Source organism: Equus przewalskii, chromosome 31, assembly GCF_037783145.1.
Source record: "Equus przewalskii isolate Varuska chromosome 31, EquPr2, whole genome shotgun sequence".
NCBI classification, from domain to species: domain Eukaryota; kingdom Metazoa; phylum Chordata; class Mammalia; order Perissodactyla; family Equidae; genus Equus; species Equus przewalskii.
In genome coordinates this window covers 12,669,694-12,688,501 of record NC_091861.1, presented here as the reverse complement: position 1 = coordinate 12,688,501, position 18,808 = coordinate 12,669,694, and the positions used below count along the sequence as shown (strand labels likewise).

The 18,808-nt window shown below is 39.2% G+C and overlaps 1 protein-coding gene across 4 annotated transcripts in view; it reads right to left on the bottom strand.

Annotated features, from left to right (window-relative positions):
- Positions 1 to 7,282: 7,282 nt before the first annotated feature.
- The window catches only part of EPRS1 (glutamyl-prolyl-tRNA synthetase 1), a 71,822-nt gene continuing 60,296 nt past the window's right edge, over positions 7,283 to 18,808 (bottom strand). For 2 of the 4 annotated variants that reach the window (XM_070602049.1, XM_070602050.1), the window contains 4 exons: positions 15,657 to 15,817; positions 13,483 to 13,561; positions 7,746 to 7,810; positions 7,283 to 7,669 (listed from right to left, as the gene is read on the bottom strand). In XM_070602049.1, the coding sequence (XP_070458150.1) occupies positions 7,651 to 7,669; positions 7,746 to 7,810; positions 13,483 to 13,561; positions 15,657 to 15,817 (324 nt within the window). In that variant the 3' untranslated portion in view covers positions 7,283 to 7,650. The remainder of the gene's footprint in view (positions 7,670 to 7,745; positions 7,811 to 13,482; positions 13,562 to 15,656; positions 15,818 to 18,808) is intronic. The other 2 variants (XM_070602048.1, XM_008542834.2) reach the window with 1 other exon arrangement.

Here is an 18,808-nt window from a genome sequence, read left to right as displayed (position 1 = left end):
ACTGGTAGATTGAGTAAAGTTGATTGCCCTCCCTAATGTGGATAGGCCTCATCCAACCGGCTGAAGGCCTGAACAGAACAAAATGGCTGACCCTCTTGCAAGTAGGACAGGATTTCTCCTGACTGCCTTCAAGCTGGGACCTTGGGTTTTTCTTGTCTTCAGGCTTAAACTGAAACAGCTCCTCCAGGGCCTGGAGCCTGTGGACCTTCAGACTAGAGCCACCCATTGGCTGTCCTGGATCTCCTGCTTCTTCACTCACCTGCAGATCTTGGGACTGCTCAGCCTCCATAATCACATGAGCCCATTCCTTATAATAAACCTCTTTCTATTTATATATACATTCTATTGGTTCTACTTATCTGGACTAATTCACTGACTTTGACTTAAACCTGACAGCTTAGATGTAACCCTCGTAATTTCCTTAGCATCTCATAAATAATCTCTAATTCAGTTGACATTCTAGCAATGAGACTTCTAATACAACCAGATTGTGGGAATTACGGCACTAAGACAATCTCATTCATCCATTCATGCAACAAACACTTACTGAGTTCCTACAGGTCAGACACAGATTTTGGCTCTGGGGATATGGCACTGAAGAAAACAGACAAAAATCTCTGCCCTTACAAAACTTTCATTCTGACGGGGGAGAGAGATAATGAACAAAATAAATCTTAAAACGTACTGAATATCAGATGGTAATAAGAATAGTGGAGTCAAATGAAGCAGAGAAGAGGCATAGCGTATTGGCATGGGATGGTTTGTAATTTTAAGTACAGTGGACAGGGAAGAATTCACTGAGATGTTCTTTGAGTAAAGACCTGAAGGAGGTAAGAAACTGAGCCAAGAAGACATCTGAAAGAAGATCTCCCTAGGCAGAGGGAGCAATGAGAATGGGAAGTTCAGGGGCACCAAAAGAGCTCAGCCTGGTTGGAAAGGAGAGACTGAGGGAGAGAAATAGAATATGAAGTCAGAGAGGTGACAGAGGGAGGGGGAAGATCATGTGAGGTTCTGAGAGAGGATAGTATGGAGCAGAAGAATGACAAGATTTAATTTATGTTTTAAAAGAATCATTGGATTCTGCGTTGAGATCACATGAAATCAAAGATACCAGTTAGGGGGCTATTGCAATAATCTAAACAAAAGATTGGTGACTTACACCAGGTGGGAAGTGGGAACATCCAAGCAGAATCAGCTACATAATTCAAGGGTATTGTTACAAAATGAAAGTTCGGGATCCCTCTTTCAAAAATTAAAAATTTTTAAATGGCAGGGCCGGCCCCGTGGCCAAGTGGTTAAGTTCGCGCGCTCCGCTGCAGGTGACCCAGTGTTTCGTTGGTTCGAATCCCAGGCATGGACATGGTACCGCTCATCAAGCCACGCTGAAGCGGCGTCCCACATGCCACATCTAGAAGGACCCACAACTAAGAATATACAACTATGTATCAGGGGGGTTTGGGGAGAAAAAGGAAAAAAATAAAATCTTTAAAAAAAAAATTATTTTTAAATGGTACAACCACTATGGAAAACAGTATGGCAGTTCCTCAAAAAATTAAAAGTAGAACTACCACATGATCCAGTAATTCCACTTCTGGGTACATATCCAAAAGAATTGAAAGAGGGTTTCAAAGAGATATTTGTACACCCATGTTCATAGCAGCACTATTCCCAATAGCCAAGAGGTGGAAGCAATCCAAGTGTCCATTGACAGAAGAAATGATAAACAAAATGTGGTCTATACATATAATGGAATATTATTCCACCTTAAAAAGGGAGGAAATTTTGACACGTGCTACAACATAGATGAACCTTGAGGACATTATGCTAAGTGAAATAAGCCAGTCACAAAAAGATAAATATTGTATGATTCCATCTATATGCGCTATCTAAAGTAGTCAAATTCATAGAAACAAAGTGGAATGATGGTTGCCAGAGGCTGAGGGGAGGGAAACATGAGGGAGTTGTTTAATGCGTATAGAGTTTCAGCTTTACAAAATGAAAAACTTCTGGTGATTGGTTGCCCAACAATGTGAATATACTGACTATTGAAGTGTACACTTAAAAATGGTTAAGATGATAAATTTTATGTTATTTTATCAGAATTAATTTTTTATAAGAATTTCAAAATAGCAGACCATTAAACTAAGCACAGGGCCCTGTACGATCGCACAGCTCACACACCCATGAATATATCCAGGACATATTTTGAAGTTAGAGGCAGCAGCATTTGCTGAGCAATCGGATGTGAGGTATGAGAGAAGGAGAACAGTCTAGGTAACACTAGGGTTTTGCCTGGAAGAATGATGCTGCAACTGAGATGAAGGTAAGACAAGGATGACAGCTGTGAGGACAATGTGGGAGCAAGGGGTGGAGATGACGCTAAGTTTGGTGTATCTATTAGACATCCAAGTTGAAATGCTAAGTAGGGAGCTGAATAAGAGAGTCTGGAGTTAAGGGGAGATGGTAAGGCTGAGAATATATGAACTTGAGAGTTGACAATCTACAGTATTAAAAGCCGTAAGAATGCACAAAGTCACGAGGGAAATGAGAGAAAATAGAAAAGAGAAGAAAATATGAAGAGATAAGAGGGAAGGGCAAAGAGATAAAAGGGAAAATAGGAGAGTCCGGTATTCTAAAGGCCAAGGAAGAATGTGTTTCAAAGAGGAGAGAGAATCAGCTGGGTCTAATGCTGAGAGGGCGGCAAAATGAGGACTGGAAATGATGAATGGATTTGCCATTATGGAGGCCATGGGTGACCTTAGCAAGAGGGCAAACGTGAAGTGGGTTCAAGAGAAGAGAGAAGAGAAATTGGAGATGGCAAGTACAGACAATCCTTTCACTGAGTTTTACTTTAAAGTGAAAGGGATATGGAGTCAAGAAAGGGTATTCTTAGGTTGGGGAAGATAACAGCATGTAAGCTGATGGAAAGATTCAGTAGAGAAAGAAAATCTGATGATACATAGTGGAGAATTGCTGACATGCCACCGTTGAGAAGGCAGGAGGGGGTGAGACTTGGTGCGTAAGTGGAGGCTGCCTTTTGCTATGAGAAGAGAGCTCATCTGAAACAGAGAGAAGGTAGAATATATGGACACATGAGTAGGGTAGATGTGGTGGAGGGAGGTTCTGGTGGGTCGAGTCTTACTGTTTCTATCCTCTCAGTGAAACAGAAATCAAGATGATCAACTGAAAGTCAGAAAGCAGAAGGATTGAAAATTTGAGGAGGAAAAGGTATGAAATAATTGTCTAGGAGAGTGAGAGAATGATGAATGAGGGAAATACAGTACAATTACATATTTACCACATAAAAAGCAATATGTATGTTAGCATTGTCACCAGCCTGTATATCCTCCAAACTCCTCATTCATGCCACAAGTATTTCTCAATCACAAAATTTGGTTTTGGTGACATACTTAAAATATATTTTGAAATATCCCTATTACATGAGATATTTAATAAAATCTTTTTACATCATTTCAGTACTATTGATGTTCCAAACTCTTAAATCTTCCAGTAAAGTTGAACAAGACACTGGTTTAAAGCTACCTACTGAGTCATAGAAATGTGATTGTGTCTACTACTTTAAGCCTATGGTGTGGCAGAATAGCATTGATTGAATTTTCCAGCTACAGGAAAGTTCTCAGCATGCTGCTGTTGGCAGGATAATCTCACAATGTCTCAGGAAGGGTCATGGAGGCAATGGCCTCCTACTGACAATGCTCAGCCCGGTTCATTGCTCCGTCTCATTGTCCACTTGATTGCCTGATTTTACATCTAACATAGAAAAACTTCAAGGAGATAAAGCCAAGAAGAGGAAAGAGCATGTTTAGGTTTACTTACTACTATCTACTCTGGCCCTCTGCACAGAGCAGGCACTCAAATTTATTAAATAAATGGCTAGCATTTTCGAGACACAATAAAAGCGACAAGCAAAGGGCCAAAGATGTATCTGAAAATAACAGGGTCGTGGTAGCTGCCTCCCCAAACTTTTGATGCTACTGACAACCCCTGAGCAGCAGTTATATGATAGATGGCTAATATTTATAACTAGAATCAGATATAAGTAGGGTTGTATGTCCAGACTCTCCAGTCAAAATGCCTTCTCTTTGCTTGTTTTATGGAGTTTTCCCCTGCTGATGTCGACTCAAACTCAGAGCCTCTCCACTAGCAGGCCAAAGGAGTTGCTGTGATTGTCCAAGTCTCATAAAGGCTGCATTTGATTTACTGACCTAATTAAAAACTATTTTAAACACCCTGTCACGGAAGAACTAGAAACTGCTAACACGTAGTATACACTGGTAGTCCCAGTGAGCAGAGCCACTAGTCAATATACCCTGATCTGTTTGTTTTCTTTTTGCTGCAATGAACACTAGGCACACTTTTGTGACTGTCAGTCACATATCTAGTTAACTAATAGCTGTCATCTGCAAGTAAAATAGTGATCATTTCTTAAAGAATATCATTTGGATTCGGGTTTACGTATCCTCTTGAAAAGCACCACCACTCTTAACATATTTGAAGATGTTTTGATACTTTAGCTGAACCTCAATTTAAGAAAAAAGCCCATCTCTCACATGCAGATTCTGGGTGAAGAATTCCAGTCTTAACATCATCACTTACTGTGGAATTCTTTTAAAGTAAATTCCCTTAAACCAGCAAACTTCAAGCTTTTCTGTGATTAGTTCTACTCATCTGAAACTTCAAAAAATAGCCTTAGTGGACCAGCCTCGTGGCATTGTGGTTAAATTCACAAGCTCTGCTTTCGCTGCCCAGGGTTCACAGGTTCAGATTCCAGGGAAGACCTACACACTGCTCATCAAGCCACGCTGTGGCAGTGACCCTCATACAAAACAGAGGAAGATTGGCATGGATGTTAGCTCAGGGCCAATCTTCCTCACAAAAGAAAAAGAAAAAAACCGCCTGGGGATTTGTCCTTGCACCAGAGATGGCCACCTCCTCCAAAATAACCAGGGGATGTGGTTATTAGTCTATGATCTACTTTTCAGGCTTTGTCACAGACTGGCCTAAAAAAACTCTTGTCCTCTAAAGCATTTGTTAGTTTTCAGAAAAAAAATGAGAAGCTAAAGTAATTACTGTTAACTAGACTTATGTATTAGGGGTAACTCCCAGTTGACCCTGCATCATTGTCATAACTATTTATTATTATTTCGTATGTGTTAGACATTGTTCTAAGCACTTTATGAGACAGAGTAACTCTATAAGCGCTAGACTCTCTCCATATTACAACTGAGGAACTAGGCAGCTTACACAGCTACTGAGGGTTGCAAAACAAGATAAAGTATTCTGAACTGCCATAGATCAATAAAAAAAATTGATTCCGAGTATAAAAATGTAGCTCAGATATTCATCTCATCAAGCTAGGTGTATGAATACACATACTCCAAACATCAGTCTTGAAAGAGTGCTGTATTTAATCTGCTTTCTTTTGGCAATTTCCTGCCAACTTAAGCTGGTTTTGCTGTGTTCTCATACACAGCATATACTTTGATGGCTTTGCATACATATGTTGTTCCCTCTGCCTGGAATGTCCTTCCTCTTTTTATTAAAATTCTACTCATCCTTCAAAGCACACCTCAAAATTCAAGTCCCTCTTGAAGGCTTTTCCCTTTTTTTGTTTTTAAGGAAGATTAGCCCTGAGCTAACTGCTGCCAATCCTCCTCTTTTTGCTGAGGAAGACTGGCCTTGAGCTAACATCCATGCCCATCTTCCTCTACTTTATATGCGGGACGCCTACCACAGCATGGCTTGACAAGCGGTGCCATGTCCACACCCGGGACCTGAACCGGTGAACCCCGGGCCGCCAAAGCGGAATGGGCGAACTTAACCACTGCACCACCGGGCGGGTCCCCCTTTCCCCTTTATTGGCGTATTTATCACTACCAAGTAGAAAAGCATATTGGAACGGGGCCCTGAAATAAAGAGATTTATCAAGTAGGCTAGAAATGAGGAATAAAAAGCATTCTAGGCCAAGGAACAGAGACAGAGATGGGCAACAGCATGTGGTTTACAGGAAATCCTAAACGGTTAACTTGCCAAGACTTTGCTGGATTGAAGAGAAGACAGGACGCATAGGTGGAACCAGACCAGGCACAAGGGTTTAAATTTTATCCTGTTAGTGATGGTGAGCTACGAAAAGATTTTAAGGGGAAGAAAAATATCTTAATAAACTGCACGTTAGGAAAAAACACACTTGTAGAAACATGCAGATGACAGTACTCAGCACAAGAGGTAACAGGTATGAAGGCAATCCAGAGCCCTGTGAAAGGCGAGGCCCACGAGACAGGAGAGGCAACAGCAGTATGCTTTGCTGGCCAAGTGCACGTGGATGGCGGTGTGTTGGAGGGGCTGACTAGGACAACTCTCAGGTTTCTGGGTACATTTTGGTAATGCTAATCTTTCAGGCGGGAATACTGTAGGAAGAGCAGGTCTGGAAGTGGAGAAAGAAATGAGATTTGGGGGACAGGATGACGTGAAACATTGATGGAACACTCAAGAGAATTCAGTTTGTAGTTGGAATAGAGGTTTAGAGCTCAGACCTAGTGATAAAAATGCTGGAGTCATCATCCTATGAATGCAATTTAAAACCACGGGATTAGAGGAGGCTCATCAGGCAGCCTGAGAAGGGGGCCAAGTCTGGAAGTTTAGTACACCAACGTCTCAGAAGTGGGCCAAGGAGGAAAAGCCAGTGAAAGACACATAATTGAGAACAAGAGTCAGAGAGGGAGGAGGGCAAGTTACAGGAGTAATTTTATTAAAGAGAGAAACTTTTTATAGCCACAGAGTGGCACTGGAAGACAAGAACTAGGAAGTCAGCTTTGGTCAGAAGGGGCATTAATGATCTCAGGGAAGAGCGGTGGGTGGGGGAAGCAGGAGGGTAAGGAAGAGCGCCAACTAAGAAGGAGCGAGGAAGGCTGGTCGCTCTTTCAGAAACCGTGACTTGTTTTTTGAAGACCCCACAGCAACTAGTAGTAATGAGAGGGAGAGGGGTTTCAAGGCAAAGCCCTTTTTTTTTTGGTCCATTTGTGGTTTTGTTTCATTTTTTAAAGAGAAAGATTTATGGCAATCTTAGATTCAGCAGGAGTTACGGAAAGGAAGTACTTCAACATATAAAACACAAGATCATTGGTGGTTCAAGGTCTGAAACATGAGGGATGCTTAGATTCAGCACAATTCCCTAGGCTTCAGTTACCTTCATCTCTTTGTAGGAAGGTCATTGTAGTAATAATTCAGGTATTTGAGAAACAAAGGAAAGCATAAAACAGTATCAGTTCATGATATTTATTACTGGGGTTGTTCACAGAAAAGTCTTATTCTACTGTTAATTTAGGCATAAGAATAGGTGTTTGTTTCACATGACCTCTGTTTAGAACTTTTATTTAAAAAATCAAAAAAACAGTCTAGATATATCTGGGAAGATAGTAGTATCAATTTCTTAAAAAGAGAGGAGGGTAGGAGCTGGGGTTTTGTTTTATCCCTTAGTAACTGCGACCAAACAAGGTGTAGAACTTGGCAGGGTTCTTGCCACAGACGCATCTGGCTCCAGGCTGCAGCTCACACAGTGGTTTGAAGGGGATGCAGAGGCTTTTAGCTCCCATGGATGGAGCACCAGGTTCAAGATCTTGATCCCTACAATTAAACACAAATAAGAAGTCTGTTCATTGATGCTGTGTATTTCTATCCTTTTTCATCGCAGTACCTCGCAAGTTCTATCCGCTAATTCTATTCACCTGGCAGTGGTCTTTTTGATCCAGTCTTCACAGTCAATTTCCCCACAGAATGGAATCTGAGCAATCTAATAAGAAAAGGAAAAATATTCAGTATTTGTAACTCCTTCTATTCTATAAAAGGAGCACTTGAGGTCTCTATTAAACTTACAAGCAAAGAGGATAGATCCCCCAGCCTTTTTCAGGCCATGGTACCTTTGCGAACCTGCTGGGAACTTGGCTCAGAGGTGCAAGAGATGGGAAAGAATGTTTTTCCACTATCCAAAACTCACATACCATAAAACACCAGGACACAACTGTCAAAGACAGCCTCGTCATATACTTAAATGCCCTAAGATATTGGCTACCACACAGCACCTGAGAGAAAGAACAAAGGGTGAGCTGACCTGCATCCAGACTCCAGTTGCACCTCCCGCCTATGAATCTGAACTACTCCCTGCTCTACTTCGCTAAATGCTCATCAGGAGGCGAGGGGAGGTGACGAAGAGTAAACTAATTTTTAAACTGTTGTTAACACAATTAACGATCAGGCAAACCTCACTTTATGCCTCACTTTTTTTTTTTAACATTTTGTAAGTGAATCATTTTTAAAGTCCAAGGATATTTGAAAGTCAAAAATCATTTTCTATTGGAAAAAACCACCTCTCAGATTTTCTTTCGTAGATCATATAGAATTACAGGCTGAAACAGGACACCTGGAATTTTATTCTAATTTTGAAATTCACTGCCTATCTGAAAACCTCCAGCACTGACTTTTCTATTGTAAAATGTGGATGTTGGACTAGATGAGAATTAAGATTTCTCTCAGTTGTGAATCCTAAATTTCTCATTGCATGTCTATCTCAAAGTGAGGTTTGTCTATAGTAACAATTATGTAATAGTCCTATAAAAAATTCCTGGAGATCAATGTTAGTTTTGGGGAAATCAAAGGTGTGGATAATCTCCATACATCAGAAATGCTAGTTTGGAAACAGCTAGAAAGTTATCCAGCTTCCTCATCAACTTCTGATTCCCAGTCACGCATTCTATGCTCTACCTGAGTCCTTCCTGCAAACCCTTCCTTGCACTTGGGATTTGGTTAAAGGCATTTCAAAAGGTTTCTCTCGTAAAGCGAAAGTAAACAGAGATTAGGAAATTACAAAAAAACAAGGAATTCATCAGGTGAACCTTACTGCAAGGTGAGGAAGCGTTAGTTATCTACATTGCAAAATGTGTTAGCCTAATTCCCAAAAACTGATAAACTGATAAAAATCTAGAGATACGAGCTGAAATAACACACAGTTACTTCCCTGTATTGAAACTTGGTAAATCATTAGCATTTATACAAACAAAAAACATGAAAAAAATGTACATTCATAAACTACTATTTAAAATTCATGACAAAGACAGAATAGAGGAAAAACTTTAATCACTGTCTCTAATTATGCAATGATAAAAATATTAAGACAATTACAAAGAATGACTTTGGGTAATAAATTTGGTTGCTCAGGAAATTTTACTTTTATTAACTCCCAACACTTATGGCTATAGTTTTTATAACTTTAACAACTTTTACAGTAAACAATCTTTTCTTTTTCTCTAAAAAAACTGACAAAGCCTTGAGAAGGCATTTTTAAAACAGTAATTTTTAAAATTTTAAATGTTAAACGGTGTAGCATGAGAACAAATTCAACTAAAGTTATTATTAAATGTACGTGAACTCATAAATGTTAATTTTGAAAAATATGTTAATTTTGTAAAGTATGTTTTACTTCTTTCTAGCTTCAAAGTAAAGCTAAGACCTGAAATTTCTGATTATTTATGCATGAATTCATTAATATGAAAGGACAGTATGCATTTTTAGGCTATTTATTCAGCCATGGGAAAGATTTTTAACTTGTTACTTTTTTTTATTTCTATATCTGTATTTTAAAAACACAATCTTTTGCAATATATAATATCTTGAATTCTGTAGCAGAAAATGTTGATGAGAAATATCAATACTCAAAAATCATAGTGACTAACAAATTAGTAATGTATGTCAACAGTAAAAAGTATATATTATATATAAATAACATTTACTTTTCATTTAATTAAGATCATCCCCATTGAAAAATCTACTAAAATCAAGTCACATAAATCAGACATAAAACACTTTTTTTTCATTTATACCAATAAGGGAGAGTAAAAAAAAAGAAAAATCAAACTTTCACCTACATTCAAGTTCCAAAGATCTTTTCCTCCTTCTCCTCTCCTAGTAAATACAATTTTATTTACAACAGCCTCAAAGGTTACTTGATGGTCAGTCAACACATTTAAGCTGACCAACATGAGGTGTGACAGGGGATGGAACTAACTACTCAACACAAGAAACAAAATTTGCTTTGGTGTCTACGTGTTCTTTGGACATAGAACTAAAATACTACATTCTGCTTTAGAAGAGAGGTTGAAATCTCTCCAGTATCTTATCTAATATTAGAATAAACAATACGATTCCATTAGTATCTGCTGAGATTCATTTCTTTGAAAGCAATGGATTAACTAACAGCTACTCTGTTGATTTATTAACTCTTATGCAGTCTTTAATAGACTGTACTGCAAAAGTGACTACCATATTTCTACAATAAAGGAAATTTTAAAATTCAGTAATTAATGGGACAAAAATTAAATAATCATAAATAAATTACAGTGAAAGGAAAATAATACACTGCATCAGATGACTCTCTGTTCTCTAGCTTTCTATTAGCAGCACATAGTTTGAATCAAGTGACAAATATGGAAAGCAGAAAGGCTGAAGGTTACAACGGCAATAAATCAAGAATAATAAAAGGCTAAATACTGAAGAATTATGGATCTGAAGGGGACCTTAAGATTATCTACTTTGTACTCATTTTGCAGATTAGTAAACTGAGAGCCAGAGAGATTAACATTTTTCCAGCTCATGCAATAAGAGATATAATAAGAGGTTATAACCACAACCAATTAAAACTTTGCCTTATACTCTCAGCATGAATTTAAAAAGAAGAAAAAGAAGAAAGACACAGCAAAAAGTACATTAAACAGAGTCAGAAGAAAGACCTAAATTCTAGTACCAAGCCTGCTTCTCTATAGCTTGGAGTAATTCATTTAGACTTTGGGCCATGGTTTTCTCATTTATAACCTGGGGACACAGGACTGATTGTATAATCAAACGTGTACACCAGAATACTAAAGTTCACAGGTGATTCACTCCAGTGATTAATAATTTTGCAAGTCAGGACCTCTTATCAAAATTAAAAGTTTCCACTATTAACATCTGTATACGCATAACACATAAAGCTGATAAAATCTTAAGAGCCATTAACCACCTAATCAGAAAAACCTATGTAGTTCTTTTATTGAGTTTATGATAGTTTACAATCTTGTGAAATATCAGTTGTACATTATTGTTTGTCAGTCATATTGTAGGTGCACCCCTTCACCCTTTGTGCCCACCCCCCCCCCCGCCCCCCGCTTCCCCCGGTTGCCACTCATCTGTTCTCTTTCTCTATATGTTTAAATTCCACCTATGAGTGGAGTCATACAGATTGTCCTTCTCTATCTGGCTTATTTCACTTAACATAATACCCTCAAGGTCCACCCATGTTGTTGTGAATGGGATGATTTTGTTCTTTTTTATGGCTAAGTAATATTCCATTGTGTGTGGGGGTGTGTGTGTGTGTGTACACACACACACCGTATCTTCTTTATCCAATCATCAGTTGATGGGCACTTAGGTTGCTTCCACATCTCAGCTATTGTAAATAATGCTGCAGTGAACATAGGGGTGCATGGGACTTTTGGAATTGCTGATTTCAAGTTCTTTGGCTAGATACCCAGTAGTGGGATGGCTAGGTCATATGGTATTTCTATTTTTAAGTTTTTGAGAAATCTCTATACTGTTTTCCATAGTGGCTACACCAGTTTGCACTCCCATCAGCAGTGTATGAGGGATCCTTTTTCTCCACAATCTCTCCAACACTTTTTACTTTTTGTTTTGGTTATTTTTGCCATTCTAATGGGTGTAAGGTGATATCTTAGTGTAGTTTTGATTTGCATTTCCCTGATGATCAGTGATGATGAACATCTTTTCATGTGCCTATTGGCCATCCACATATCTTCTTTGGAGAAATGTCTGTTCATGTCCTCTGCCCATTTTTTGATTGGGTTGTTTGATTTTTTGTTGTTGAGTTGTGTGAGTCCTTTATACATTATGGAGATTAACCCTTTGTCAAATATATGACTTGCAAATATTTTTTCCCAGTTAGTGGGTTGTTTTTTTATTTCAATCCTGTTTTCCCTTGCCTTGAAGAAGCTCTTTAGTGTGATGAGGTCCCATTTGTTTATTCTTTCTATTGTTTCCCTTCTCTGAGAAGACATGGTGTCTGAAAAGATCCTTTTGATACTGATGTCAAAGAGTGTACTGCCTACATTTTCCTCTAGAAGCCTTATGGTTTCAGGTCTTACCTTCAGGTCTTTGATCCATTTAGAGTTTATTTTTGTAAATGGTGAAAAAGAATGGCTAATTTTCATTCTTTTACATGCGGCTTTCCAGTTTTCCTAGCACCATTTGTTGAAAAGACTTTCTTTTCTCCATTGTATGCCCTTAGCTCCTTTGTCAAAGATTAGCTCCCTAGATGTGTCATTTTATTTCTGGGCTTTCAATTCTGTTCCATTGATCTGTGCACCTGTTTTTGTACCAGTACCATGCTGTTTTGATTACTGTAGCTTTGTATTATGATTTGAAGTCAGGGATTGTGATGCGTCCACCTTTGTTCTTTTTTCTCAGGATTTCTTTAGCAATTCGGGGTCTTTTGTTGCTCCAATCAATGTCATTGGGATTCTAATTGGGATAGCGTTGAATCTGTAGATTGCTTTAGGTAGTATGGACATTTTAACTATGTTTACTCTTCCAATCCATGTACATGGAATGTCTTCCCATCTCTTATGTCCTCATCCATTTCTTTCAGGAAAGCCATGTAGTTTTCATTGTATAGGTCCTTCACCTCCTTAGTTAAATTCACCCTGAGGTATTTTATTCTTTTTGTTGTAATTGTGAACGGTATTGTGTTCCTGAGTTCTTTTTCTGCTAGTTCGTTATTAGAGTACAGAAATGCTACTAATTTATGTAAGTTGATTTCATATCCTGCAACTTTGCTGTAGTTGTTGATTATTTCTAAAAGTTTTCCAATGGAGAAAAACCTACGTAGTTTTAAGGAGCCAGAACTACCCACTCATTCTGAAAAACAGGTTTATACATGAGCAATACTTTCCCCCTTATTATTCAGAAAGTTCAACCAATTAACATTTGGGTTAGTATATATGGTCAGAGAAGTGAAAGAAATGGACTTTTAACCTTATTTTAGGAATCTGCACATTACATTTCTAAAGCTAAACAACGCTTACTTAAGGAACTTATGTGGAGCTGTAAAAAACAAAATGAAAATTTCCAATAATGAAAACACTAGGGGTCATACAGAATGAATGTTGTTTTGCCAGCTTATCAGGCATGAGAAAGCTTTTACATAATTAGTTCACAGTGTTATCCAAAAGTGATATAACGTTGTAATGCTCAAGGAAAGCCAGTGGGGGAAAAAAAAAGAGTTGAGAATGCTGAGCCATATATAATCCTTCTGTGTGACTGGCCTTGAAAAGGGGATTAACACAGGCATAAGCTCAATGAGTCTTAAAATGCCATTTATTGAAATATTTTTATATTCAAAACTTCTCAGAAGTCTCTTACCTTTCCAGAATCTAACACTTTCTGAAAGTCTTCCATCGTATTAGCCACAACCATATGAGTCTTAAGGTCTTCAGAAGCCCTGTCAAAAAATAATTTAAAAATACATATTTTTTCTTACTAATACGACAAAGTTTTAAAAAAACATATGTATAATTTAACGAAAAAACAAACTGGAAGTGAGAAGAACTCAATTTGAATTTCGGCTTTGTCGCTAGCAGCAACGTTCAGTGCGTCTGAGTTAACTCTTCATTGCGTTACTGTGAACACTACACGAGTGGGGACTTTGCCAAGCACACAACAGGGAATCACGACTTTTTTTATTGCTGTTAAATCTCTGTTCACCAACATTCCATTCCTGGCCACACCACTTACTACCTATGAGAGTCTGGGTTATTTTTAAACCACTCTGGTCTTAGTTTTCCCTTCCACAAAACTGGAAAAATACTTAAGTTTAATTACCATGTAAGATTGCTGTGAGAATCAAACACAATGGCATGAAAATGCTTTGAAAATAAAAAACACAAATATACATTATTCGAGCTATTTTCATAAACCATGTAATTCTTTTGTAAGAACCTCAGGTTTTAGAAATGGAAATAAATATTATCCTCTTCCACATTCAGTCACACACTACAGAAGGCCCACTCACGGGTGGTGACCAAGACAGAGAAGGCGTATTTTTCTTTTCTGAATCTCAGGGCTAAGACCATGTTAACTCTATGCCAACAACCTCTAGCTCCCCACCAAATCTGTTGCCCCTTCTTTGACCTTTTCATAGTGAGATGAGCCCATGTGACTAAGTTACAGCCAATGACATCCAGAGAAAGGAATACACCGCTCACCAAGCTTACGCCTTAAGGTGGGGAAAATGTCTCACCCTTATGCAATTTACATTAACAAATTTACTTAACAAAAACGTCAACACAAAAGCTGCTTTTCAGCCACTAAAGCAGTGGTTTTCTAAGCACAAGTGAATCACAAAGACAGCATTTTAACACCACCAATAACCAGAACTATCTTAAAACTAATGTCAGAGCCTCCAGGTATGAGGCACAGGCATGTGTCTGTTCCCAAAGTTCTGAACTGACTCTGAAGAGAACCCGTGGAAGAAAAAAACCACTGCACTATTTGAATGGCAGCAATAAGGAGAGGTAGCTTTCTAACCTTTCATCTCTGACAGTATTACCTGTTCTGAGTTCAGAAGAACTTCAAATGCATTATCCTTGTGGTAACCCCTTACTACTAGGTAATTTATTACTATCTATGTATATAGATATAGTAGTATATATCTATACTACTAACTACTATCGTAATTTATTATGATACCCATTTTAGGGCAAGCAAGGCAAGAGCAGCAAAACAACTTGCCTAAATACACATAAGAAGCACCAAAGCCAAGGCTAAAACTAGTTCACCCCTCAAATGGAAGACTTATTGAAGCCAAATATGATTTAGGCACAAGGTATTAGAAGATAAATGAATAAATAAAATGCAGGCACTACCCTCCCCCAAATGGAGCCTCCATCCCCAGTGGCAGTGGGCCTTCCTCTCTGCTTCAGTTGTGTCAGAAAAAAAAATAAGGCATCACACATGTGCCACCAATCTTCTAGCACCTGTCTTAACATCTGTGATGCTAAAAGACCATTCTCCAAAGGTCAGGGCAACCCTGAGGCACCTCCTCACCCTCAGCCTCACCGCTAAACCCAGTCCGGAGGTTCCTGCCCTTGGCTGCACACCATAATCACCTGGGGAGCTTTAATACTGTTGGTGCCAGGCCCACTCTAGACCAATTAAATTAACATCTCCGGGGAGGGCCCAGGCACCAGTATCTTTTTTTAAAGCTTCCCAGGTATAGCTAATGTGTATCCAACAGGTGAGAATCAAGGCCTTAATCCTTCAAATTTGTATGTCATAAAAGGCTGGATCTAAAATTAACCCAAATTAATCTATGGGACAGACAGTCCATCACCGCAAACCTAGTAAGGAGCAGAAAGCACTTAGAAAAATAAGAATACAAGTCAAAAACACAAAGAGAAAGGCAAATTAAGAACCATGTGAGTTCAGAGGGAAAGATTACTTCCAGTTGGGGCAATCAACGAATCCCTCAGTAGAGATCTCAAACTTTGTGAGTAGGATTTGAAGATGAGCGACACAAGCAATTCAAAGGAACTAACTTTGTAAAAAGGTTAACATGGATGTCTTCCAGAATAGCTTGAAGTTTAGTCTCAGCCTCATTTTCAGCAACTGTCAGCTTTTCTCCTGTATCCCGTCTGACAGCTACAAACTGACAGCTCTTCATATCACGTGGCCCAACTTCAAGTCTAATTGGAACTCCCTAGACAACAAAAAAGGCAGTTAAAAAATGATACACGCATGTCTCCAATTGAATATATACTTGTTTCATGGCTTTATCCACTATAAAAATCCAAAAGACAAAGGCATAAGCAAACAATAAAAAAAGCAGGTAATATTCCTGAGATATTACAGAAACCTATTCCAATAAAAAGGCATAAAGCTAAGAAAAAAATGTACGGCCCAAGTCGTTCTAAGAAAGCACTTAATGGAGAATCATGAGGGGAGTTGTCTAGATCCGCCTTCCTAACTTTTCTCACATAATAGAACATTTAGAAAATCACGTGTATGTTACAAGGGGCTAAACAGACAAGGCTTCTTGAAGCTAAAGCCACCCCCGGCCACCGGTCAGTACCTTGGCTCATCCTTGACTCATGCATGGCACAGCTGGGTGCTTTGGTTGGGAAGCCCTAGCTCTGGGTCCTTGGAAAGCATCAGAATCTCTGAAGGGCTTATTGCAGCACAAACGGATGAGCTCCACCCTCTGCGTTTCTTATTACCGTAGGTCCGGAGACGGTGCCTGAGAATTTATGTTTCTACCAAGTTCTCAAACGATGCTGAGACTGCTGGTCGCAGGACTGCACTTTGGGAACCACTCTCCTATACCCTCTGGTTTTTACAAAGGGGCTTGAGGACTACATGTAAGTGCACGCGGGTGACTGTTTGATCCCAGTGAATGCATATACTGAGTCTGCTCTGTGAGAGGACTAAGGCTGAGAGAGACCTCATTTTTGGGGCCTGGAACCTTATGTGATAAACAGTAGGTTTTTAACATTTTATTTTTGATGGAATAATCCTCTAAAATTAATCTGAGGTTTTCAAATTTAAGTTAGGAGTCTCTACATAGGGTTCAGCTGATCAGTGGTTCCCCAAATCAAAGCCACAGAAAAATTTTTAAATGTTACTCTAGAAAAAACGACTTACCCTTTAGAGAAGATTTATTTTATAAAATAAGGAGCACTATGGAACAAATTGTTCTATGTTAAACAGTACATTATTTTATTGTTTTCCTTTATTCATCCAATGTACACATATGTCAGAAAGTGCTAAGTGCAATGAGATTTAGAAGATGACTAAGAAAGAGAACCTGTCTTCAAGAGCTTCATGTTTTGCAGGGTAAATAAGGCATGCATACAAATAGTAAAAATCAGTACAGAACCTAAGAAGTGGGAGACTAACCTCAACTGGAAGAGAGAACAAAAGTTACTGGAGATGGCAAAAATTAATGAGTAAATTCATGAAAATTGAAGAACATCCTATAAAATAACTGATCTATATTACAAAAATGTCAATGTCATGAATGACCAAAAAGGCTGAGGAACTACTCCTGATTAAAGGAAACTAAAAAGACATGACAACTAAATGCAACAGGACTGGATTTTGTGCTGGAAAAGGAGAGAGCCGTGGCAGCCCAGAGCAGAGTGTCAAAGCCTGAGGTGGGCATCTTCATGTGAGAACAGCCTGGCATGGAGTGAGAGCCCACGGGATGAGGAGGGCATTCACGCAGGGGGCTGGGGGCCAGGGGCAATGAGAGATTGGTTGTATACAGAGGCATTGGCCAAATAAATAAACACAGGAAGGAGAATGGGAGCTAGGTTTTTCACTGTCAGAAAAGGGAATTAAAATATGGAAAGAGAGAGTGAAAACTATGTTTTTGATTGGAAACAAAGGTATTAATGTGAACTCATGGTTATCAAATTACATAGACAGATATGGAAATACAGATGTAAACGTGTGTGAGTATATGCGTGTATCGACAAATACACATACTCCATAGCTCCATCTACTGAGAAGGCTTGGAAGCAGTGATGGCTCAAAAGAGATGAGCACACTCAGCACTAAATACCATTCTCCACTAAGAAGAACCAGGGCTTCTTAGAGATACGGCTAATTCCAGGGCTGGGGCAGAGAAAGCAGAAGATAAGCACTACAACATCTTGTTGTGCCACTAGGCAAGGAAGTGGTCGAAGAACACAAAAGTCAGCTTTAGGGGATCCTACCAGTCATACCAAAGACACCCTAAGCATCAAAATAAATAATGACAGTAACAGATCAGAACCTACTGAATAGTATCAGAAACCATGGCTCCATAAAAATATTCATTAATTATGGGGTCGACCCGATGGCATAGTAGTTAAGTTCACGCACTCCACTTTGGCGGCCCAGGGTTCAGGGGTTCAGACCTGGGGCATGGACCTACACACCGCTCATCAAGCCAGGCTGAGGCAGCATCCCACACACAAAACAGAGGAAGACTGGCACAGATGTTAGCTCAGCAACAATCTTCCTCAAGCAAAAAGAGGAAGATTGGTAAAAGACGTTAGCTCAGGGCCAATCTTCCTTACAAAAAAAAGAATTTAATTAATTAAAAAGCTAATGAGAGGGGCCGGTCCAGTGGCGCAGTGGTTAAGTTCAGACATTCTGCTTCAGCGGCCTGGGGTTCGCCAGTTCAGATCCCGGGTACAGACATGGCACTGCTTGAAAGCCATGCTGGCAGTCATCCCACATACAAATTGGAGAAAGATGGGCACAGATGTTAGCTCAGGGCCAGTCTTCCTCAGCAAAAAGGAAGAGGACTGGCACCAGATGTTAGCTCAGGGCTAATCTTCCTCAAAAAAAAAAAAAAAAAAAGCTAATGAGAAACATGCTGTGTTAAGATCATGACAATCAAAGAAAAACTGAGGAAATATTCCAGACTTAAAGAGAATAACAGGGGCCGGCCCTGTGGCTGAGTGGTTAAGTTCGTGCGCTCCTCTTCTGCGGCCCAGGGTTTTGCCAGTTCAGATCCTGGGCACGGAGACAGCACCGTTTGTCAGGCCATGCTGAGGTGGCATCCCACATGCCACAACTAGAAGGACCCACAACTAAAATATACAACTATGTACTGGGGGCATTTGGGGAGAAAAAGCATAAAAAAAAGAAGATTGGCAAGAGTTGTTAGCGCAGGTGCCAATATTAAAAAAAAAAGAGAATA